Here is an 18,501-nt window from a genome sequence, read left to right on the forward strand (position 1 = left end):
CACAGAACCATGCTGGCAATGGCAGAAGACACCGGAGAACCGGTTTGGTGCCGTGTCAGGCCTGGGTCACTGCCGGTTCTGCGGCCCAGGTCTGAATTCCACTACCGCCGGAAAAAATCACCAAGAATATGTCAATGCGTTTCACAATTATTTCCATGCAAATACTGGCAAGCAGCCTATTCTTCATTCCTGCCGACCAGTCTTTTCTCAGCTTCTTCTCAATATTTCATTTCAGGAAAGGGCAGACCTTTGGGTTTCTTCAAAATGGCATAGACAATTAGGGATTTTCCCAATAGATTTCATACTATGATGTGTTTGCTCATTAATCTCTCGCATACCATTTCTCTGAACTTAAAGAAAAACCCGAAAGGAAAATTGTATTTAAATTCGGTTTTTAATGCCACTATTGAAAAGGCATGCCTGTTTTATAAATCATCTCAAACCTATGTCTAACTGCAACATCCTTCGGGCTCTCTGAACATGGTTGGGTTTTTTTGCAAACCTTTCATAACCCAGCTGGGTAACCTCATCAGTGCTAGAAAGGGATGGCAAACTTCTGATGATGTTACCTAGTTGGGTCATGAAACATCTGGAAGGAAACCACCAAGGTCAGGGAGCCCCAAGAACCTCACAGTTGAATGCTGAGATATAGATATTCCCTTCTGTATTTCTAACTATATTTTACTTCAGGCTAATATTGTGTTGCAAAGTTTGGAGAATGCAGACTCGGGCACTCCAATCTGCACCTAACTCTAGAAAGTGTGCATCAAGCCAATTCCCCTCAGAATCTACAAAGATCAAATTATTTTAGAATTACTAGAGCATATTTACAACTGCCCAAGAGAGGGATGAGATTTCCCCCTTCCTGGAGCTGTTCAGATTAGAGACACCTGGCAAAAAGTGACAGAAGAGGGAGTCAGGCTATTCTCCAAAGCACCTGTGGGCAGGACAAGAAGCAATGGGTGGAAACTAATCAAGGAGAGAAGCAACTTAGAACTGAGGAGAAATTTCCTGACAGTTAGAACAATTAATCAGTAGAATGACTTGCCTCCAGAAGTAGTAAATGCTCCAACACTGGACGTTTTTAAGAAGATGTTGGATAGCCATTTGTCTGGAATGGTATAGGGTTTCCTGCCTAGGCAGGGGGTTGGACTAGAAGATCTCCAAGGTCCCTTCCAACTCTGTTATTCTGTATTCTATATAAAATGATTTGGTGGATTCCTAGACCTAAGCAGGGGGTCTCTCTAAATTCAATGATTCTATGCATTTTTTAAAATGTTTCTGAACTCTAGTCAGACATTTTAAAGATGGCTTGATCTTACAAAGCATTGCTCTCTTCCTGATTGCTCCGGGACTATTATTTCTGTCCCCACGTGCCATTTGATATATCGGCTGATATATGAGAACTGCAGCTTTTTCCAAATGCATACATTTGTGTAAGCCTAGGCTAGCTCAAATAACCTAGGATCAATGAGAAAAACCAGGGTCAGGAAAAATCAAGCCATCCACTTTGACTTTCCAATAATGTCTAGGGCTGTGCTTTGTTTTTTGGGGTTGTGGATTTTTTTGCCTCCTACCCACAGTAAATATGTCTCTATATATTAGTGTCTACTTAGGCATTGAAAATCTATTATAGTTGAAAATTTATACTATTAAAAAGCTATAAATTGTACAAACAGCTAAGCGCATTGGTTTCACTCGGCAGCTTTAATTTTCTAGGAGTTGCAATTTCTCGAGGCCTCTGTTGCAAAGAAGCCCCTGAAATCAGGCACTGAGGGTTTTTAAAATAATTAATAGGAGGCAGGGGTGGGTTTCTACCAGTTCTAACCTCTTCTATAGAAGAGGTTCCACAAATCTACCATGAACCCGTTCCAGCTCCCTCCCCCCGCCCATCCGCACATCATCAAGATGAAGAGCAAGAGGAGGAATTCTGGGAGTTGAAGCCCACAAGTCTTAAAGCTGTCAAGTTTGAACACCCCTGGGGTTTTTTTTTCTAAAGGGTTAGGGGTGCAAGGGTCTTGTAACTTGACAGCTTTAAGACTTGCACACTTCAATGCCAGAGTTCCTGAGCCAACATGACTGGAGGAGGAATTCTGGGAGTTGAAGTCCACAAGTCTTGAAGCTGTCAAGTTTGAACACCCCTGGTTTTTTTTTTCAAAGGGTTAGGGGTGCAAGGGACTTCTAACTTGACAGCTTTAAGACTTGCGTGCTTCAAATGCCAGAGTTCCTGAGCCAACATTTTGGTTGCTAAGCAAGAGTGTTGTTAAGTGAGTTTCACCACATTTTGCAAGTTGGCCACGCCCACCCAGTCACATGGCTGGAAAGCCACTCCCACAAAGCAGGCCACACCTACAGAAGAGGTTCTAAAAAAATTTGAAACCACCACTCATAGGAAGACATTACGTATAAAGTGTGTGGGAAGAAGGATCATAAGATCATCTGGAGTTTTTCCCCCAAGATTGCATGTGGATGTGATTTGGTTTTATTAAGCTAGTAATGAGGTAGTGCATGTGACAGACTCATGTGTGAGCGTGTGTCTTTTTCTGCCAGAAGCGAGACAGTCGCTCCAAAATGTAGGAACACACACACACACACAAATTCATATTCGTTGAATTAATAACTACGAATTAAAATTAATTGCCGGTAAAATTAGGTATCCATTCATAAAATTAAATGAACCCCCCTCCACATCTATCAACTATACGCAGACCTCGGAGAAACCCCCATTCGCACATTTGGGAACACACAAATCCATGCAACACTCACCCACACACACACACGTTCCTCCTTTGAGCAGAAGCTGCCCCCCAAAAATACCAGGATGAAGAGAGAGCTGCGTTGGGAAGGGATGCCAAGGGGAGGAATAAAACTGGATGGAGAGGATCCAGTTTAGATCAGGAAGAGAAATAAGATCATTCAAAAGGATAGAAATTGAGGGTGACGTTTCATTCTCCGAGCTTGTGGGTTGGTTTCTGAACATTTTGTCCCCAGGCTGGGTGACATCTCCAGCAGAGTTTAGGGGATGTCGTTGTCGGTGTACTTCTGCTTATAAGGGCTCTGTGTGGTCAGTGGGTCTTATGATGGGGAGGTCACGTCAGGTGAGGGTCTTGTGATGGGCCAGGTGTGACCCATCACACCTGACCCATCAAAAGATTTATCACCAGACCTTCATGACCCACACCTGATCTATCATAAAGCCCATCACAAGACGCCCATGTGATATGACCTCCCCATCACAAGACCCTCACCTGACACATCCTCACTTGACCCATCACAAGACCCTCACCCCAAATGACCTCCCCATCACAAGACCCTCACCTGATGTGACCCTCCCCATATGTGACTTCTCCATCCCAAGATCTATTGACATCACGAAGTCCTTATAAGGAGAAGAACAACAACATTGACATCCCCTAAATTCCGGTGAAGATGCTACCTAGCCTGATAATGAAATGTTCGGAAACCAACCCACAAGCTCGGAGAACAAACCTCCACCTTCATCCTACACCCGAGCTACAGATATTCGCCACTATTGCAAAGGATTGACATTCCCCCAATGAGCAACAGGGTGGCACTCTGCATTTTCCAAGTCACACTTTCAGCTTGCAATCTCCGAAGACGTCCCTGCTTTTAGCAGAGATGGGGGCCACCATTTGCACCTCTTCTTCCATCGTCTGCCTTTCAATAGATTCTTTTCTTTGAATGGAAGATGGCCTCCACCACAGGGCTAAAAAAAAAAAAGGAGAAAAACACCCTTGTCTTCCTAACAGCCAGTACAGTAATGATGGAGCCCATCCCTTCTTTTCTTCCAAATCTTTTATGATGATGATTTTTTTTTATCAATGTCATAGCTGTGGCTGGAATAGATTTTGGCAGATGTTCACCGCCTGAAGAAAGATGAAGAACAAATGCCGGATCTCACTTGATTTGAGCTGTCAATGGAACAACTCAGCCGGCTCTGATAATGAACCCCTTGTCCCATTTCACAACAAGAAGCAGCCATAGCAATTTGTGTTGGCCTTTACGGCTCTTGACAAAGCCAGAAGTTGAGAAAGAGAAGGTTTTCCCAGAAGGTGAATTTTTGCAGGCTAAGCCTCAAAGATGCGACTCGTAGAAGATACACTGTAAGGCTGCAAGAGAATGAAATGGTGAAAGGAGAAGGCTGGGCAGAGCCTGAGGGTGGAGTCAAGTGGGGAATTAGTCTAGAATCGTTGCATTCCCACAAATTCCCCCAAATCCCTGGCGCCACTTAACGGAGTGAGCTCCCGTTACTTGTCCCAGCTTCTGCCAACCGAGCAATTCAAAAGCATGTAAAAAATGCAAGTAGAAAAATAGGCACCACCTTTGTTAGGAAGGTAACAGCGTTCCATGCGCCTTCGATGTTTAGTCATGCCAGCCACATCACCACGCTGGCTCTTCGGCTTTGAAGTGGAATTGTTATTAGCTCAATGGAATACATTTGAATGATGGGACCACAGATGAATGAATTCAAACCTAGGAGCACATCTGCTAGGAGAAACGTTGCAATTTTGGTGCAAAGAGCAGCAAATAAAGTTCACCCTCTGTGATATCCCCAAATTGTTTGTTTTGTTTCCTTGCTTTTGCTTAATGTTCGCTTCGGATCCCTTTCTTTAATTCGAATTGATGGTGGCCAGTGTTATCAATTTAGGATGCTACTCTTCCTACCACGTTTGCCCCCAGGACAAAATTAAATAGCAAGTGAAGTTTTCTGTTATTAGACAAGCCAGAATTGCAAGGAGTGAACGTTCATTGCTAACAGAGTGACGCAATGGTTAGAAAGCAGGATTGCAGGCTGACTCTGCCTACTGCCAGGAGTTCGATCCTGACTGGCTCAAGGTTGACTCAACCTTCCATCCTTCCTAGATCTGTAAAATGAGGACCCAGATTGTTGGGGGCAAGAGGCTGACTCTGTAAACTGCTTCGAGAGGGCTGGGAAGCACTGGGAAGCAGTATATAAGTCTCATTGTTATTGCTCTTTGGCAGAACTGATTCTGGAGGGTTGCAAAAATGTCGAATGCCGCACGAATCTCAGTTAGTCGTAAGCTGCAGTGACGTAGCTTAATTTCCCACGTTCGTTGCACACTGTGATGAAAACTTGATGGGATCCTTATGCACACAGCCATGCTAGGTTTCTGCTCTCGTGCTTCATGTCTGATGCTACATGGGCCATTGAGCACAAACTGAGGCCGACCCTTTCATCTAATCTATTGCTGTAAATAAAACCTTTCTGGAAGAACCTTCAGAGTAGAGAATTGCAAAATTCACTGATTCGCGCTTGTCAAATGAGAAGGGCTCGGGGGTTAATTCGCTGCGTAAAACTCTGGATACGAATCGGCAGCGACTCCATGCGCTTTGAAACCCATATTCATCATCATGGTTAATTGTCAAGGTGGTTTTTACGAGGAAGTCACTGAAAAGAAACCATGAACTCAAAAGTAGAAGTGAGGCCTTCTCCATTTGTAACTGTATTCAACCCGGAGGAGTGATAGGTTGAGTTGAGACTTGCATCTCTCTTGGAAGGGAAGGAGTCTTCTCAATGTGAGTGTGTCATCTTCTGCACCAGAGAAGATTAGCTCTACCACCGGAGAAGAACTAACATGGTCTTCTGGTTTTCCTCCCATAAGAGCCACCGCATTTTACCGCTGAACCAGAAAACCGGATTTTGCTAGAAGTAGAGAAGACAGTGAGCATCCCATGCCAAGCCGCAGGTAAGTAGGGCATGAACAAATAACTTCGTTTTAAAATGTACAGGCAGTTCTCGACTTTGCGAGCACAATTGCGACCAGAATTTCTGTCAGAGTGCGCACAGTGTGACTATGTGAGACAACCCAGGAGCAAATACAGTAAACAGAGCTTTGTATTTAAATAGTGGTTTGATCTACAAAGAATATATACATACACATACTTTAGTCAGACCTCAAACAAACAGCAGTCAGCAATTACAGCATGGAACCACACACGGAGAGAGAGATACATCCCAACAGGGCCTCTTCTTGTTACAGGCTCTTAAAGTGATATCAGCCCAAAACCCTTGCTGACTCATTCCCAGCATTACATCATCCTAGCAGCTGGTCAGCTCTTAAATCTTTACCATGACAACTTCCATTGCTGAGCAAAGCGAGTTAAGTGGCTCATGCCCAATTTGGCCACCATTGGTAGTTAAACCAATCAATGCGGTTGTTAAGGGATTCATCCGGTCACTAAGTGAATCCTGGCTTCCTCCATTGACTTTGCTAGTCGGAAGCCACTTGAGACGGTCGCAACTGACCATCAGGATGCTGCAATCGTCATAAATACAAGCCGGTTGCCAAGAACTCAAATTTTAATCCCATGATGATGGGGATACTACAACAGTTGTAAGTACGAGGACTGGTCGCAAGTCATTTTCCATTGCCATCATAACTTTGTCACTAAACAAATGGTTCTAAGATGGAGGGCTACCTGCTTTTATTTTTTTATGCTTTTTTAAAAAAAAAATGTTCCTGGTTATGATCAGATGGGGCTGCGCAACCAATTGAAATTTATTTATGTTTGTGTTAGTCGTTTAAAAAAAAACACCCTTTCCCTCCCAACGATCCAATATAAATAGCAGAGGCCGGAAAGGTGCGATGATCTCAAGATGCCCCTCTGTCTTTGAGTGTGTTCTGACCGAGGCTTCCCGAGAGCATGAAGCAAACTCCTGGTCCCGGCAAAAACCCTTTTATTAATTCACTGTGAATTCTGCTCATTCACATCCAGCAAAATCTTTCAAAGGAGGATTTACAGTCACAGACCTTATCTGGCTTGGAGAGCTGCCAGACTGAGATCTGCAGAACTTGGAGCCTCGGAGAGTCCCGAACCAATGAAGCGAACTAATGGTCTCCTGCAAACTCCACTCCCCTTTCGCTCCTCTTTTATTTCCTCTGGGAGGGGCCATTTATCATCCACCTGTGGCCTTACGCCCAAGTTGACCCCTGTTCTTTAGCTCTTCCCTTCATCTGGCAATTCTGCGCACACTGGGAATTGGCTGCCCTCCCTTCTAAAATCTCACATGGTTTTCTCTACTTGACCCAGCAGTCCGCTTGTTCCTAGAACCCCCCCCCCCCATGGATCTAAAAGCACTCTTAAAAAAAACCCATTTCTATCCCCACCTGACGGATGCAATTTATGTAGTTAAATTTACTCAGATGTCTCAGGTTTTCATGTATCTTGAACCCTTGAGGAACACCGGTGATTAATGGCTTTCCCATGGCTTGATGCGCTGCTACCTAAAATCAGCCTCATTTGATTGAGAAGGCCTCCATGGCTTTCTTTGCAACGACGAAGCATGATTGGACATTTTGTCCTTCTTTTTAGGATGCTCAGACACGGGAAGAAGGGAATTTCAGCAGTTGTGGTTACAGTTGAAAAATTAGCATCCCCGCTGATTTTTTAAAATTAATATTATTAAGTTAATAAGTCAGAGGGGATTTAGGGAATAAGCCAAATACTAGATTTAATTCTATTATGTTCCTTTTACAATATAAAGAATTATTGTTATTCAAGCTTCAAGCTATTTCCAGCCTTTTTTTTCCCCCTCCTGTCTTGGATGACTATTTCATTTTTGCATTATCTGCTTCCTCATGACTCAGTCTGTAGTAATTTGAGATTGCAGCACTTTCATGAAGTAAATTGTGCTTTGTGCTAAGAATTCTGACAATCAGAATTCTGTGAATGAGCTTTCGGTGTAAACTTTAAGCCATATTATATTTCACAGCGCTGTATTGCATCTACTTTGTCGCAAATAAATACCAAGCGCACAGAAGGTGATTTTTTAAAGACAATAAATGGCTTTATTATTCTAGCAAAATGGAAGCTTCAAGTACGATTTCAGGAACTGATTACATCCTAGTGCAGAAATAGTTTTATCGCCACTAAATTTCCTCCTTCGTTTTCCGAGCCCTTCTTTTCTCATTTGTCTCTGTATTATTTTGGAAAAATAATATCAACTTTCCATCTGAATAGAAAGACAAGTAAACCGAAGACAGGAATTTTACATAGAATGACATTTATTCTATTGACTTTTGAGTTCATAAGGCATTGATTTCTTCTTAATAGGATGCAACTTGATAAATTATATTTACAGCACTTTCTTAAGCGTCCATATTTGGGGGAGAGAAATGAAGACAGTTGTTCCAGATGTCGCAAAGGGGAGGATTTCAGAGTTTGTTGCATAAATTCAAATCCAGAAAGCACACACAGATAACTGATGCAGCTGGATTCATTAACTTCTTTAATATACATAAGAATAGAGGAATAAATGTACAACACCAACAGCTGTTTCTTCCAAGTGAACCCAAGGCAGGAGAGTTACAGGCAAACACTAGCAATTAGTTTCGTTTCAGCAGACAAGCCCAGGCAGGCTGCTAGTTTACTTCTCCGAGCAGCAGACTCCCTTAAGTTTCCGTTTCAATTCTCTGCACAGACTCAGAAAGTTGCAGGCTAAACCATGCCCTGGCCCCTAGCTGCTTCAGCTTCCATTGGCTGACCTTGTTGCTACGCCTATTCATTGGCTGACCTTGTTCCCATGCCTCTCCCAGTCATGGATATTTTAGCAGAGGAGGATCAAAAAAAGGTTCATTATAAAAAAAAGCTGAGCTGGATTAATATTTCCCAAGACAGTAAAGCCATCAATTGAAATTATAATAATGCTAAGATACCCCATTCCTCATTTGTCCATAGAGAAGATCGTATATTCCTAAGATACAGTGAGCAGGAAGTTCAGAGCCCTTATCATGGTGATTCCTCCAGCAAATGATCCCGATTCCCTAAAGCAGACCTTAAATCAATTACAGGTGATCCTTGATTTATGACCACAGTTGAGCCCACCATTTCTGTTGCTAAGTAAACCATTTATTTAATGAGTTTCACCGCATTTTATGACCTTCCTTGCTACAGTTCTTAAGCAAATTACAGTTGTTAAGTTAGTGACACGGTTGTTAAGTGAACCCGGCTTCCCCCTGGACTTTGCTTATCAGACAAGGAGATCTCGTGACCCCAGGACACTGTGATCAACATAAATATAAATCAGTTGTCAAGCGTCTGAATTTTGATCCCATGACTGTGGGGGATACTGTAATAATCGTAAGTGTGAAAAATGGTCATAAGTCACCTTGGTCAGTGCTGTCATAACTTCAAACACAGTGATGTTAAATGCTAAATGAACTGTTATAATTTGAGGACTACCTGTATTTTAATGAGCAGAGTATTTCCATCAAAAGTGGGGCTGAGATGAAGATAAAGCCACACACGGAGAGAGTGCATATCTGACCGAGTTTTCCTCCACGGGTCTCCATGCAGGCATCCCACAGCCTATTCTAGCTTGGTATAAGGACGCGGTCCCCATCAGCCAACGGGTCCATCCTCGTTACACGGTGCTACTCAACGGGACTCTTCAGATCCGGCGAGCGCAGCCAGAAGATTCCGGAATCTTCCAGTGTTTCGCAAGGAACGAGGTTGGCGAGATAGAGACCCATGCCTACCTTGAGGTCACCAGTAAGTTTGGAATGTCACAGGTGGGGAAATTAAGACAAGGTTTTGGGGCATCTGCTACAGAACTTTTATTTGATGTATTTATTTGTCAAGAAGTACAAGGAAACAAGTATGAAAAACGCATGAAAAAATGGCACAAATAAATGGATATAAATAAGCAAAACTTAGCCATAAACACATAAAAAGAGTATATATAAATGGGACAGTAGGACAGGGATGGAAGGCATGCCGGTGCGTTTATGCAACCCCCCCCCCCCCCTTAGGGACTTCTTATGAAACACGTAAGGTCCACGGTAGACAGCTTAAGGTCAAAGGTATAGGGGTTAGAGGAACTAACAATAGGTTCAGGTAGGGTGTTCCACACATTTACTCCTCTATTGTTGAAATTGCTTTCCCTGCAATCAAGATTAGAACCTCATGAGACCCTGTCCGGCACAAGTGACCAGAGCCACTTGTGGCTAGCCTAAGTCAATACCTTTATTGTTTATTGCCTATGTTACAAGAATCTCCCCAGACTACTTGCCTTCCTTTGGGGATAACAAGATAAAGCTTCGTGGATCTTGGGGTAGGCCAAACTTACGCCACTTGTGACATATGATATGACTCCAAGCTACATCCTCTCTTGACCCCTCCTTCCAGCCTAGCTGCAAGTTTGTGCAATAATCCACCCTTTACCTCCAAAGGAGTTTTCTCATCTCAAGCATGCAGACTATTGTCCACGCTGCTGAACGCTTCTGTCCTCCACAGAATGGGGGAGAGACGTCCCTGGCCATCAAATTCCATTCCCCAGCAATGTCACACTCCTGACAGCTTTAGGATGCAGCGATTTGACAGGCTGCCAGGAGAGCCAACGAAGGGAGTAAAATGGCAAAAGGAGGAGGGTCATTCCCTCCCAGGACTTCCTCATTTAAATTCCACATAGATTTTGTGGTCACCATATTTTATCCCTTCCCCGGCTGCGATTGTCCTCACAAGATGCGCTGCTTCTCTTCCCTATCCATCCTTTGTCGATTTTTTTGCAAAGAAAACTACGTTCTGAAAACAAAAATCAAAAAGAAAGTTTATGAAAGTTCGGAGGGGGGTAACAACCTGGCTGAGTCAGAAGCTTCTTCAGAACTATTCCTGAGTTTCCAATGCAATTGGTTGGGGAAATTATTACCATCACTCCTTTAGCATTTCTGGAGTAATAAAGAAATGAGGAAATCGACACGGGTCCCACACTGAGGTAAAAAAGGGGATTACGAAGAATAATGGTTGTTTTCCATATCGATGAAGGAAGAGTGGAGGATTGTCTGAGTGCAAAGGGGCAAGGGTCAGCTAGAAGGACCTGTGATCTTCTCAGCTGGAACTAGTTTCTGGGAGGATGGATGCATGGACATCTGCTTTTAAACTTTCCCAGTTTAGTGTCTATGGAGATTCTCAGTCCCCTGGATCACGATTGTTCCCCAAGGTGCTTTTTTCAAGAGGCAACTGGACTTCCTTCTTTTCCTTCGAAGACATTTCGCTTCTCATCCAAGAAGCTTCTTCAGCCCTGTCTGGATGGTGGATCCTCCCATTCCCTACCACCCAGTCAGAGCTGAAGAAGCTTCTTGGATGAGAAGCAAAACGTCTTCGAAGGAAAACCAGAATGTCCAGTTGCCCCTTGAAAAAAAGCACCATGGGGGTGTTAGCTATTTATTAGGCCAGTGACGGCAAACCTTTTCAGCTGAAAAGTTTGTGCGCAAACATCACACGTGTGCTCCTCAGGACCATGGTTTGGAGAAGCCAAACACCCAGGTTCTAGCGCATATGTGTGCCCAACGATCAGCTGGACGGGGTACATGAGCAGGCTGGTTTTTGTCACTGCCTTGCATGTGAAGCAGGGCTGATCATGGTGTGTACATGCATGCCAGAAACCCAGAAGACAAACAGGCATGGCTTCGTGTGCCACTTTGGACATGCGTGCTCTAGGTTTGCCATCAGAGTATTAGGCCTTCCCCCAAACTCACACAGTGCTCTTACATCTGAAATCTTTTCCGAGCTAGAGCTAATAAGACTCTCCCCAGAGAATGTTTGCCTCAAAGGCTGAGAGGAAGCAGAGAGACATTATGAAAGGGAGAAAGAGGGCAAAATGGAAACTTCTTTTGGCTGACATTTAATTCCTGCAGACTGGTGTCAGGCTGAAATTTCTTCCCATCCCACAGAAGACTAAACAGCCCTGGCTTAATTGGATCCATCCATCCTTCCTTCTTGAAAGTCCACTGTTTCTGCTTGATCTCAAAGCCCCTGATGAGAATCCCTAGCCGCAGAATTCTTCGGAGAGGGATGATGAATGGAGGGGGGGGGCTCTACCCTGCGAGGGGGCGCGAGAGGCTATCACAATGTCCTGTTTCAGTGGAAAAACTCCCCAAATGTCCTGAGCTTTCAAAGGGATCTCTTGCCCACTTTTTTTTTTCATGAAACCCTGGTTTTGATTCCAGATGTCGCGCCCACGTTCACCTGGCCCCCGGCAGACGCTACCATCACCGAAGGGATGAGCGCCGTGTTACGATGTGAAGTGTCTGGAGCCCCAAAGCCCGCCGTTGCATGGAAAAGGGGTACATGCTTACTATTCTGCTAGGAAACCTCTCCAATTTTGGTGGTTCCCCAGGACAGACATTAATCCCCAGGCATTAACCTCTTCACGCGCCGCAAGTCAAGTGGACTGAGGCTGTTTCCGCTTGCTGTGTTCCAGGGAATCAGATTCTGGCCAGTGGCTCCATTCAGCTCCCCAGGTTCCGTCTCCTTGAGTCCGGAGGTCTGCAGATCACCCCTGTCTTTCTCGGAGACGCCGGCGTCTACACCTGTTGGGCGGTCAACTCCGAAGGCGCCCTCAACGCCTCTGCCTCTCTCACCGTATGGAGTAAGACCCCGCTCATTTTCATCTTGACTTAATCAGCTCTCCTTGTCGCTGATTAATTCGGAATCTAATGACAAAGTGTTTGCGTCACGAGGGTCGGGTGGGCATTGAGCAATAAGATTATGGTGTTTAGAAGCAATGTGGAGCACCGCCATAAGAATCTTCCCTAGAAAGAAGCAATTATTTTGGCATGTTTTTGACAGTCTTCTAAGATGGCTTCTGCATTCAGAGACTTCCCTCATTGCCACTCTTCATCCTTTGTTAAGGAGGCAGCCAAATAAACGTGGGAAAAGCCAGACATACATGGAAAGGAGACAGCAATACTGCAGCGATATCCATTTTTAATATTACTAGATGATAACCCGGCGTTACCCGGGTACTTACTTATCCCAACCCTCCTTCCAGGAATGTCGCCACAATTTCTAATGTTGGATTTTCCCCCTTACCAGAGGGAGCCCTCTTGTGGAGTACTGTGAAGCCGTTACCATGGCAATTCCAAGGCGCTGTACGGTAGAAGCCATTTTAAGGCACAACAGGCTATATCTTAACAGAACAGACACCCCAAGGGGTAATAATGAGCAACCCAGGCTTGTAGTCTTACCAAGGCAAAACCCCAAACTGGGATGGAAACAGGGAATTTGACCTGAATTTTGGCTCATCTTCTTTCTTTTTTTCAGACCGCACTTTTATCGCCCGCCCGCCCGAGGACAGTACGGTCATTAAGGGAACAACAGCCATGCTTCAGTGTGAAGCCGCTCACGACCCAAGGATTTCCATCAGGTTAGTTGTCTATAAGGTATTTCTCGGTCATCCAGCCATCATGGTGGTCCCCAAGGAGCTTTTTCAAGAGCCAACTGAACTTCCTTTGTAGTTTAGTTGCCTCTTGAGAATGCACCTTTGGGCCGATGAGATTGCTTGTGATTGTGGTGGTCTGTATCAATTATCCCAAGTTAATTGTCCTAACAATTTAGGGGAAGCGGTGGCTCAGTGGCTAAGACGCTAAGCTTGTCGATCACAAAGGTTGGCAGTTCGGCGGTTCGAATCCCTAGTGCCGCGTAATGGAGTGAGCTCCCGTGACTTGTCCCAGCTTCTGCCAACCTAGCAGTTCGAAAGCATGTAAAAAATGCAAGTAGAAAAATAGGAACCACCTTTGGTGGGAAGGGAACAGCGTTCCGTGCTCCTTCGGTGTTGAGCCATGCCAGCCACATGACCACGGAGACATCTTCGGACAGCGCTGGCTCTTCGGCTTTGAAACGGAGATGAGCACCGCCCCCTAGAGTCGGGAATGACTAGCACATATGTGCAAGGGGAACCTTTACTTCTACCTTTAATTGTCCTACCCATTAGCATTGGCTTGGGTGGTATTTCTCAGTCTGGTTTTCCCAAACAACCCAATTTGAGACGGTAAGTTATGCCCTTAATCACATCAAGTTCTCTTTATTTTTCCGCTGCAACCATATGCATTATTTACAATGAGCTATGTTCCACTTCATGATTTCAATACAACGTCCTATGATTTACTGTCAAGGTTAACACAATATCAATAAAACCGACTTGTCACAAGGCGATCCTTAATGAGAATAAAACCCAAAGCAATTTAAGGGAATTGGTTTTTCAAATCGGTTCGGGGGAGAATCTTAGAAGCCTCAGAATTTTATTTTATTTTTTCCCGGAGAAAAAACCGTCAAGAACCAAAAGCTTCACCAGACAAAATGACTCTTTTAACTACCCAAATTCTACAAGCGGGGGAATCAAAAGACTTCCCTCTGTGCGTTCATACACAAGAATGAATATAGATATATCCAAATCTAACTAAAACGCTTCCATTCCCTTTAGGAAACATCAAACAATGTCATTTGTCAAAAGAAAAAAAAAGGGAGGGGAAACGTATAGACTTCACCAAAGAAGAAACTGTATCTTAGATGCTTTTTGTTCTCATAAATGCTGGTAGGATTCTGAGTACAAGTCCCGCTGTAAACGGTTTTAAAGCAAGAATTCTATTCTACACAGTGTGACATTGAAATCACTGACAGGGAAGGGAAAAAAAGGAGGGCCAGGCCAAAAAAAAACCCCTCCCTGCAATCTTTTATCCTAATCTAATCAAATCTTTATTGCAGTCATAGACCAGCCTAAGAAGTTCATGCTAAGTATAATTAACATTTACACAGTATTTTTCAAGAGAGATGATTTTTCACCTGTTGCCTAAGAAACCTTTGCAGCAGCTTTGAAAGAGAATATTCTAAGGTTTGGCATAATAAATATTTTTCAGTGTTCTACATTATTCTTTAATCTCAGCCACTGTTGCCCTTCACAAATCATGGACCTTGAATTTTGAAATGACACAAATCGCCTATTTTTTTTTGTAGGCACCATGAAAGACTGTGTCTGTTTAAGTTTCTGATATTTCTTAATATATTATTGATTATATTTAGCAACAGCATAGGGGAAAGGAAACCCACCTTATGTTCCTTTATGTTTGGAAGGCGTTACTTATCACACCGTAGAATAAAACATATTTTAAAATATGAAATAGAACTTTGGGCTTCCCCAGTAAATAAATGAATAGTTTTGGCTCTTGGTAGTTTGTAGAGCTGAGGCCAAACTCCGGGTATTTTTAGTGAAGCCAAGAAAACACAACTAAAAAGGGAAAACTCGTTGCTTTTTCAAAACTTAGTGGGGTTCAGATTGCCAACCATAGTTTCAAATTTGTCCTCAAACACCTCACCTCAAAGAAAAAAAAAACCTAAGGTATTTGTATTTGAACTCTGTAAAGTAGGGTTACATCCTTTATCACAGCTTTTGTCAAAAACTGGACAAATTTGAGAGGGGTGGACTTCAACTCCCAAAATTCCCCAGCCAGCGTGCATGCATGGCTGACTAGGGGATTCTGGGAGTTGAAGTCCACCTCTCTTAAATTATTCACCTTGGTTTTGCCAGGCAATTTCAGCGCATTCATGGTGTTTAACAAAATAGACAGTTGACTTTAACTAATCCAAGGTACTGTGACCATCAGGTACACGTGGAAGAAGGATACCGTGGTCATCAATCCATCCAGCAGCTCCCGAATCACCATCGAGAAAGACGGCAGTCTCATCATTGGCCAAACGTGGTCGGGTGACATCGGAGACTACACCTGCGAAGTCAATTCCTCGGGCGGGAATGATTCACGGGTGGCCAGGATGGAAGTAATGTAAGTTCTCGCGTAGCACATTGGGATGGGAAATGGCAGGCGTGAAAGATCAGCTCCTTGCTTGAAAGATTTATTGGTAATCATTCTTAGACACAAGAATTTTCTCAACCAACATTCAACGTCTGCTTGAGGTTAGGTAAAAGTCAACAGAATTCAAGGAAAGTTGGACGTTCTTTGTGCCTATGAAGGGATTCTTAGCTGATCCCTGCTTTAACTCCACCCCCAGCTTCTGCCACTCCTCTTTTATAAAACTTGTGAAATGATGAGCAGTTTCTTCTTCCTTTATCTCTTTCTTAGCTTTGACTTTCTTTTCTTTTATGTGAGTGTATTCCTCTCTGGAGGTTTTAATTTTGCTTGAGATTCATCACACAGAAAGGCTTTCAAAATCAATGAAACTAAATCGCCTGAACAGAATATTTTATGAGCTACTATAAAGTTACACAGGAAAAGCTAGTTTACATAATAATACTAATAGTTCTCTCTGTTTAACATTCATCATTCCACAAAGAGGCAGAATTCTGTTTCTTCCCAGCTGGAGTCCTCATCATGACAGTTGTCTCTACTAATCAGGACTAGCCTTATTTTTTTATGTATTTCTAAGGTTAATTAGATCACTTCCCTCCAAAGGTTCTTGAAATGGCCAGAGAGAATTCTTAGCTCCGTCATATTCATAGCTTAGTTTGTAAAAATGTGTTCTCCACTCAGATGCCTAGATGTGATCAGAGCTCTTTAGCAGATCATTTAACAGATTAATAGAGTCGGAAGGGATCTTGTAGGTCATCTGGTCCACACAAACCCCGCCCAAGCAGATCCTACACCATTTCTGACAGATGGCAGCCCAGTCTCTTCTTCAAAGCTTCCAGTGATGAAGCTCCCACAACCTCTGAAGGGAACTTCTGTTCCATGGGTTGATTGCTCTTACTGTCAGAAAGTTCCTCCTTATTTCTAAGTTGAATCTCTCCTTGATCAGTTTCCATCCATTATCTCTTGTTCTACCTTAAGGTGCTTTGGAAAATAGGTTGTCCCCCTCCTCTCTGTGGCAGCCCTTCAAATATTGGAAGATTGTTCTCATGTCTCCCCTGGTCCTTCTCTTCACTAGATTAGCCATGCCCAGTTCCTGTAACCATTCTTTATATGTTTTAGTCTCCAGTCCCCTAATCATCGTGGTTGCTCTTCTCTGCACTCTTTCTAGGGACTCAACCTCTTTTTTATGGTGTCCAGTCTCTTCTTGAAAGCCTCCAGTGATGAAGGTCCCACAACTTTTGAAGGCAACTTCTGTTCCATTGGTTGATTGTTCTCACTGTCAGAAAGTTCCTCTTTATTTCCAGGTTGAATCTCTCCTTGATCAGTTTTTATCCATTTTTCCTTGTCTGGCCTTTGGGTGCCATGTAAAAATAACGTGACCCCCTCCTCTCTGTGGCAGCCCCACAAATATTGGAAGACTGCCATCATGTCTCCCCTGGTCCTTCTCTACACTAGACTAGCCATGCCTAATTCCTTCAACCATTCTTCATATGTTTTAGCCTCCAGTCCCCTAATCAAACAGATGGTTGCAAGTTGAGAATTACTTGGATTAAACATCTCCTCTTTAACTGTTCGTTTTGAATATACAGCCAGCCCCACAAAGGAAGCAGACTTGAATCTGTGTACGTGACAACAATATAAAAAAGTTGAATGTGTGTGTGTGTGTGTGTGTTCCCCCCTCCCACAAACAAAATGTATTTGCACCTGCCTGAAGTGCTGCACGTCATGTTAAATTGCAAGACGAAATTGCAAGATGATTGGATCTTATTATTGCAGTTCACGAATTGATCAGAAAATGTGTTTCTAACAAGCCAACATTTCTCTCAAGATGCCCAGGTCCTTTGGTCTCTTGAACACCCAGCATTCCTCCCTCCATGAGATTTTGCTTGTTAAGAGTTGCATTTGCCTACTTTCCCCCCCCCCACTATTCAAACGTTCTCGTTAAACTGAAAGGAGCTTCAATTCATCGCTCCTTGGCTGGATTTCTTCCGTTGGAGCCACAAAAGCAAGTGGTGAAAGAATCAGAGTGTTTTGTGCAGCAGGACAGAGGAATTTCTTAGTGCGATCATTTCTAGAATCTTAGAATGTCCATGCGTTTTTGGAGAGAACAATATCCGTTTTTGCTAGCTCACTGTGCCTAACCTTCTCATGAAGGCTCCTTGGTCAACCGGTCAACCTGTGCATGGTCGAAGTTTATTACAACCTATCTTAGATTTCTGAAGAGCGTAGATCGATTCCTCTTTTGAACTCCCCAGCTGTTGGTTTCTAGATATTGTTTAGTGATATTTTCTGGTATATTTTCTTGGCTATATAGTGTTGGGAGAAATGTCCTCCTGGGTTCAGTTCCAAGTGGGGGGGAAAGACCCTGGAAACATGGAGGCTGCTTGGAAGGGTGGTTTAATGGTGGACAGGATTACATGGCTTGAACTCCTGAACAGAAAAGGGGGATTCCAAGCTTCCAGATGTTGGGTGAAGTAGAAAAAGAGACAGAGATGCTGAAAGTCCCCTGGTTTTATGCCCCCTCTGGCCTTTGATCTTGAGCTTGTATTCTGATTGGTTGTCAGACTCCCATGGGATCATGCAGGGGCAACTCTCTAGGCTGTGCTTTGAGTCCAAATTTGGTTGAGCCTTGCTTCTTCCCAGGTGCCCTGTGGCGAGATGGGTAAAGGGCTAATACCTTATTACTGTGCTCCTCCTCTCTCCAGCCACCTGTTGGAATGTCCTTGGTTCCCATAGGAAACTATTTTGTTTTGGCTACAAACCTCCCCCCCCCCCCATCTACCTATGTTTCCCCTCCTTGTCCTTTCTTCGCATTGTGGCAACCCTGAAGCCTCCAAAGTGGCCCCAGCCAGGTTCGCATTAGAGTTGACAGCAGGGT

The 18,501-nt window shown here is 43.7% G+C and overlaps 1 protein-coding gene across 2 annotated transcripts in view; it reads left to right on the top strand.

The window, feature by feature from the left end:
* Positions 1 to 18,501, top strand: part of SDK1 (sidekick cell adhesion molecule 1) — a 363,040-nt gene that overhangs the window by 206,492 nt on the left and 138,047 nt on the right. For both annotated transcript variants that reach the window (XM_081965817.1, XM_081965816.1), the window contains exons 8-13: positions 5,646 to 5,729; positions 9,340 to 9,534; positions 11,991 to 12,107; positions 12,245 to 12,412; positions 13,087 to 13,189; positions 15,423 to 15,599. In XM_081965817.1, coding sequence (XP_081821943.1) covers positions 5,646 to 5,729; positions 9,340 to 9,534; positions 11,991 to 12,107; positions 12,245 to 12,412; positions 13,087 to 13,189; positions 15,423 to 15,599 — 844 coding nt within the window. The remainder of the gene's footprint in view (positions 1 to 5,645; positions 5,730 to 9,339; positions 9,535 to 11,990; positions 12,108 to 12,244; positions 12,413 to 13,086; positions 13,190 to 15,422; positions 15,600 to 18,501) is intronic.

Source organism: Natrix helvetica (assembly GCF_964273705.1).
Source record: "Natrix helvetica genome assembly, chromosome: 13".
In the NCBI taxonomy this organism is placed as follows: domain Eukaryota; kingdom Metazoa; phylum Chordata; class Lepidosauria; order Squamata; family Natricidae; genus Natrix; species Natrix helvetica.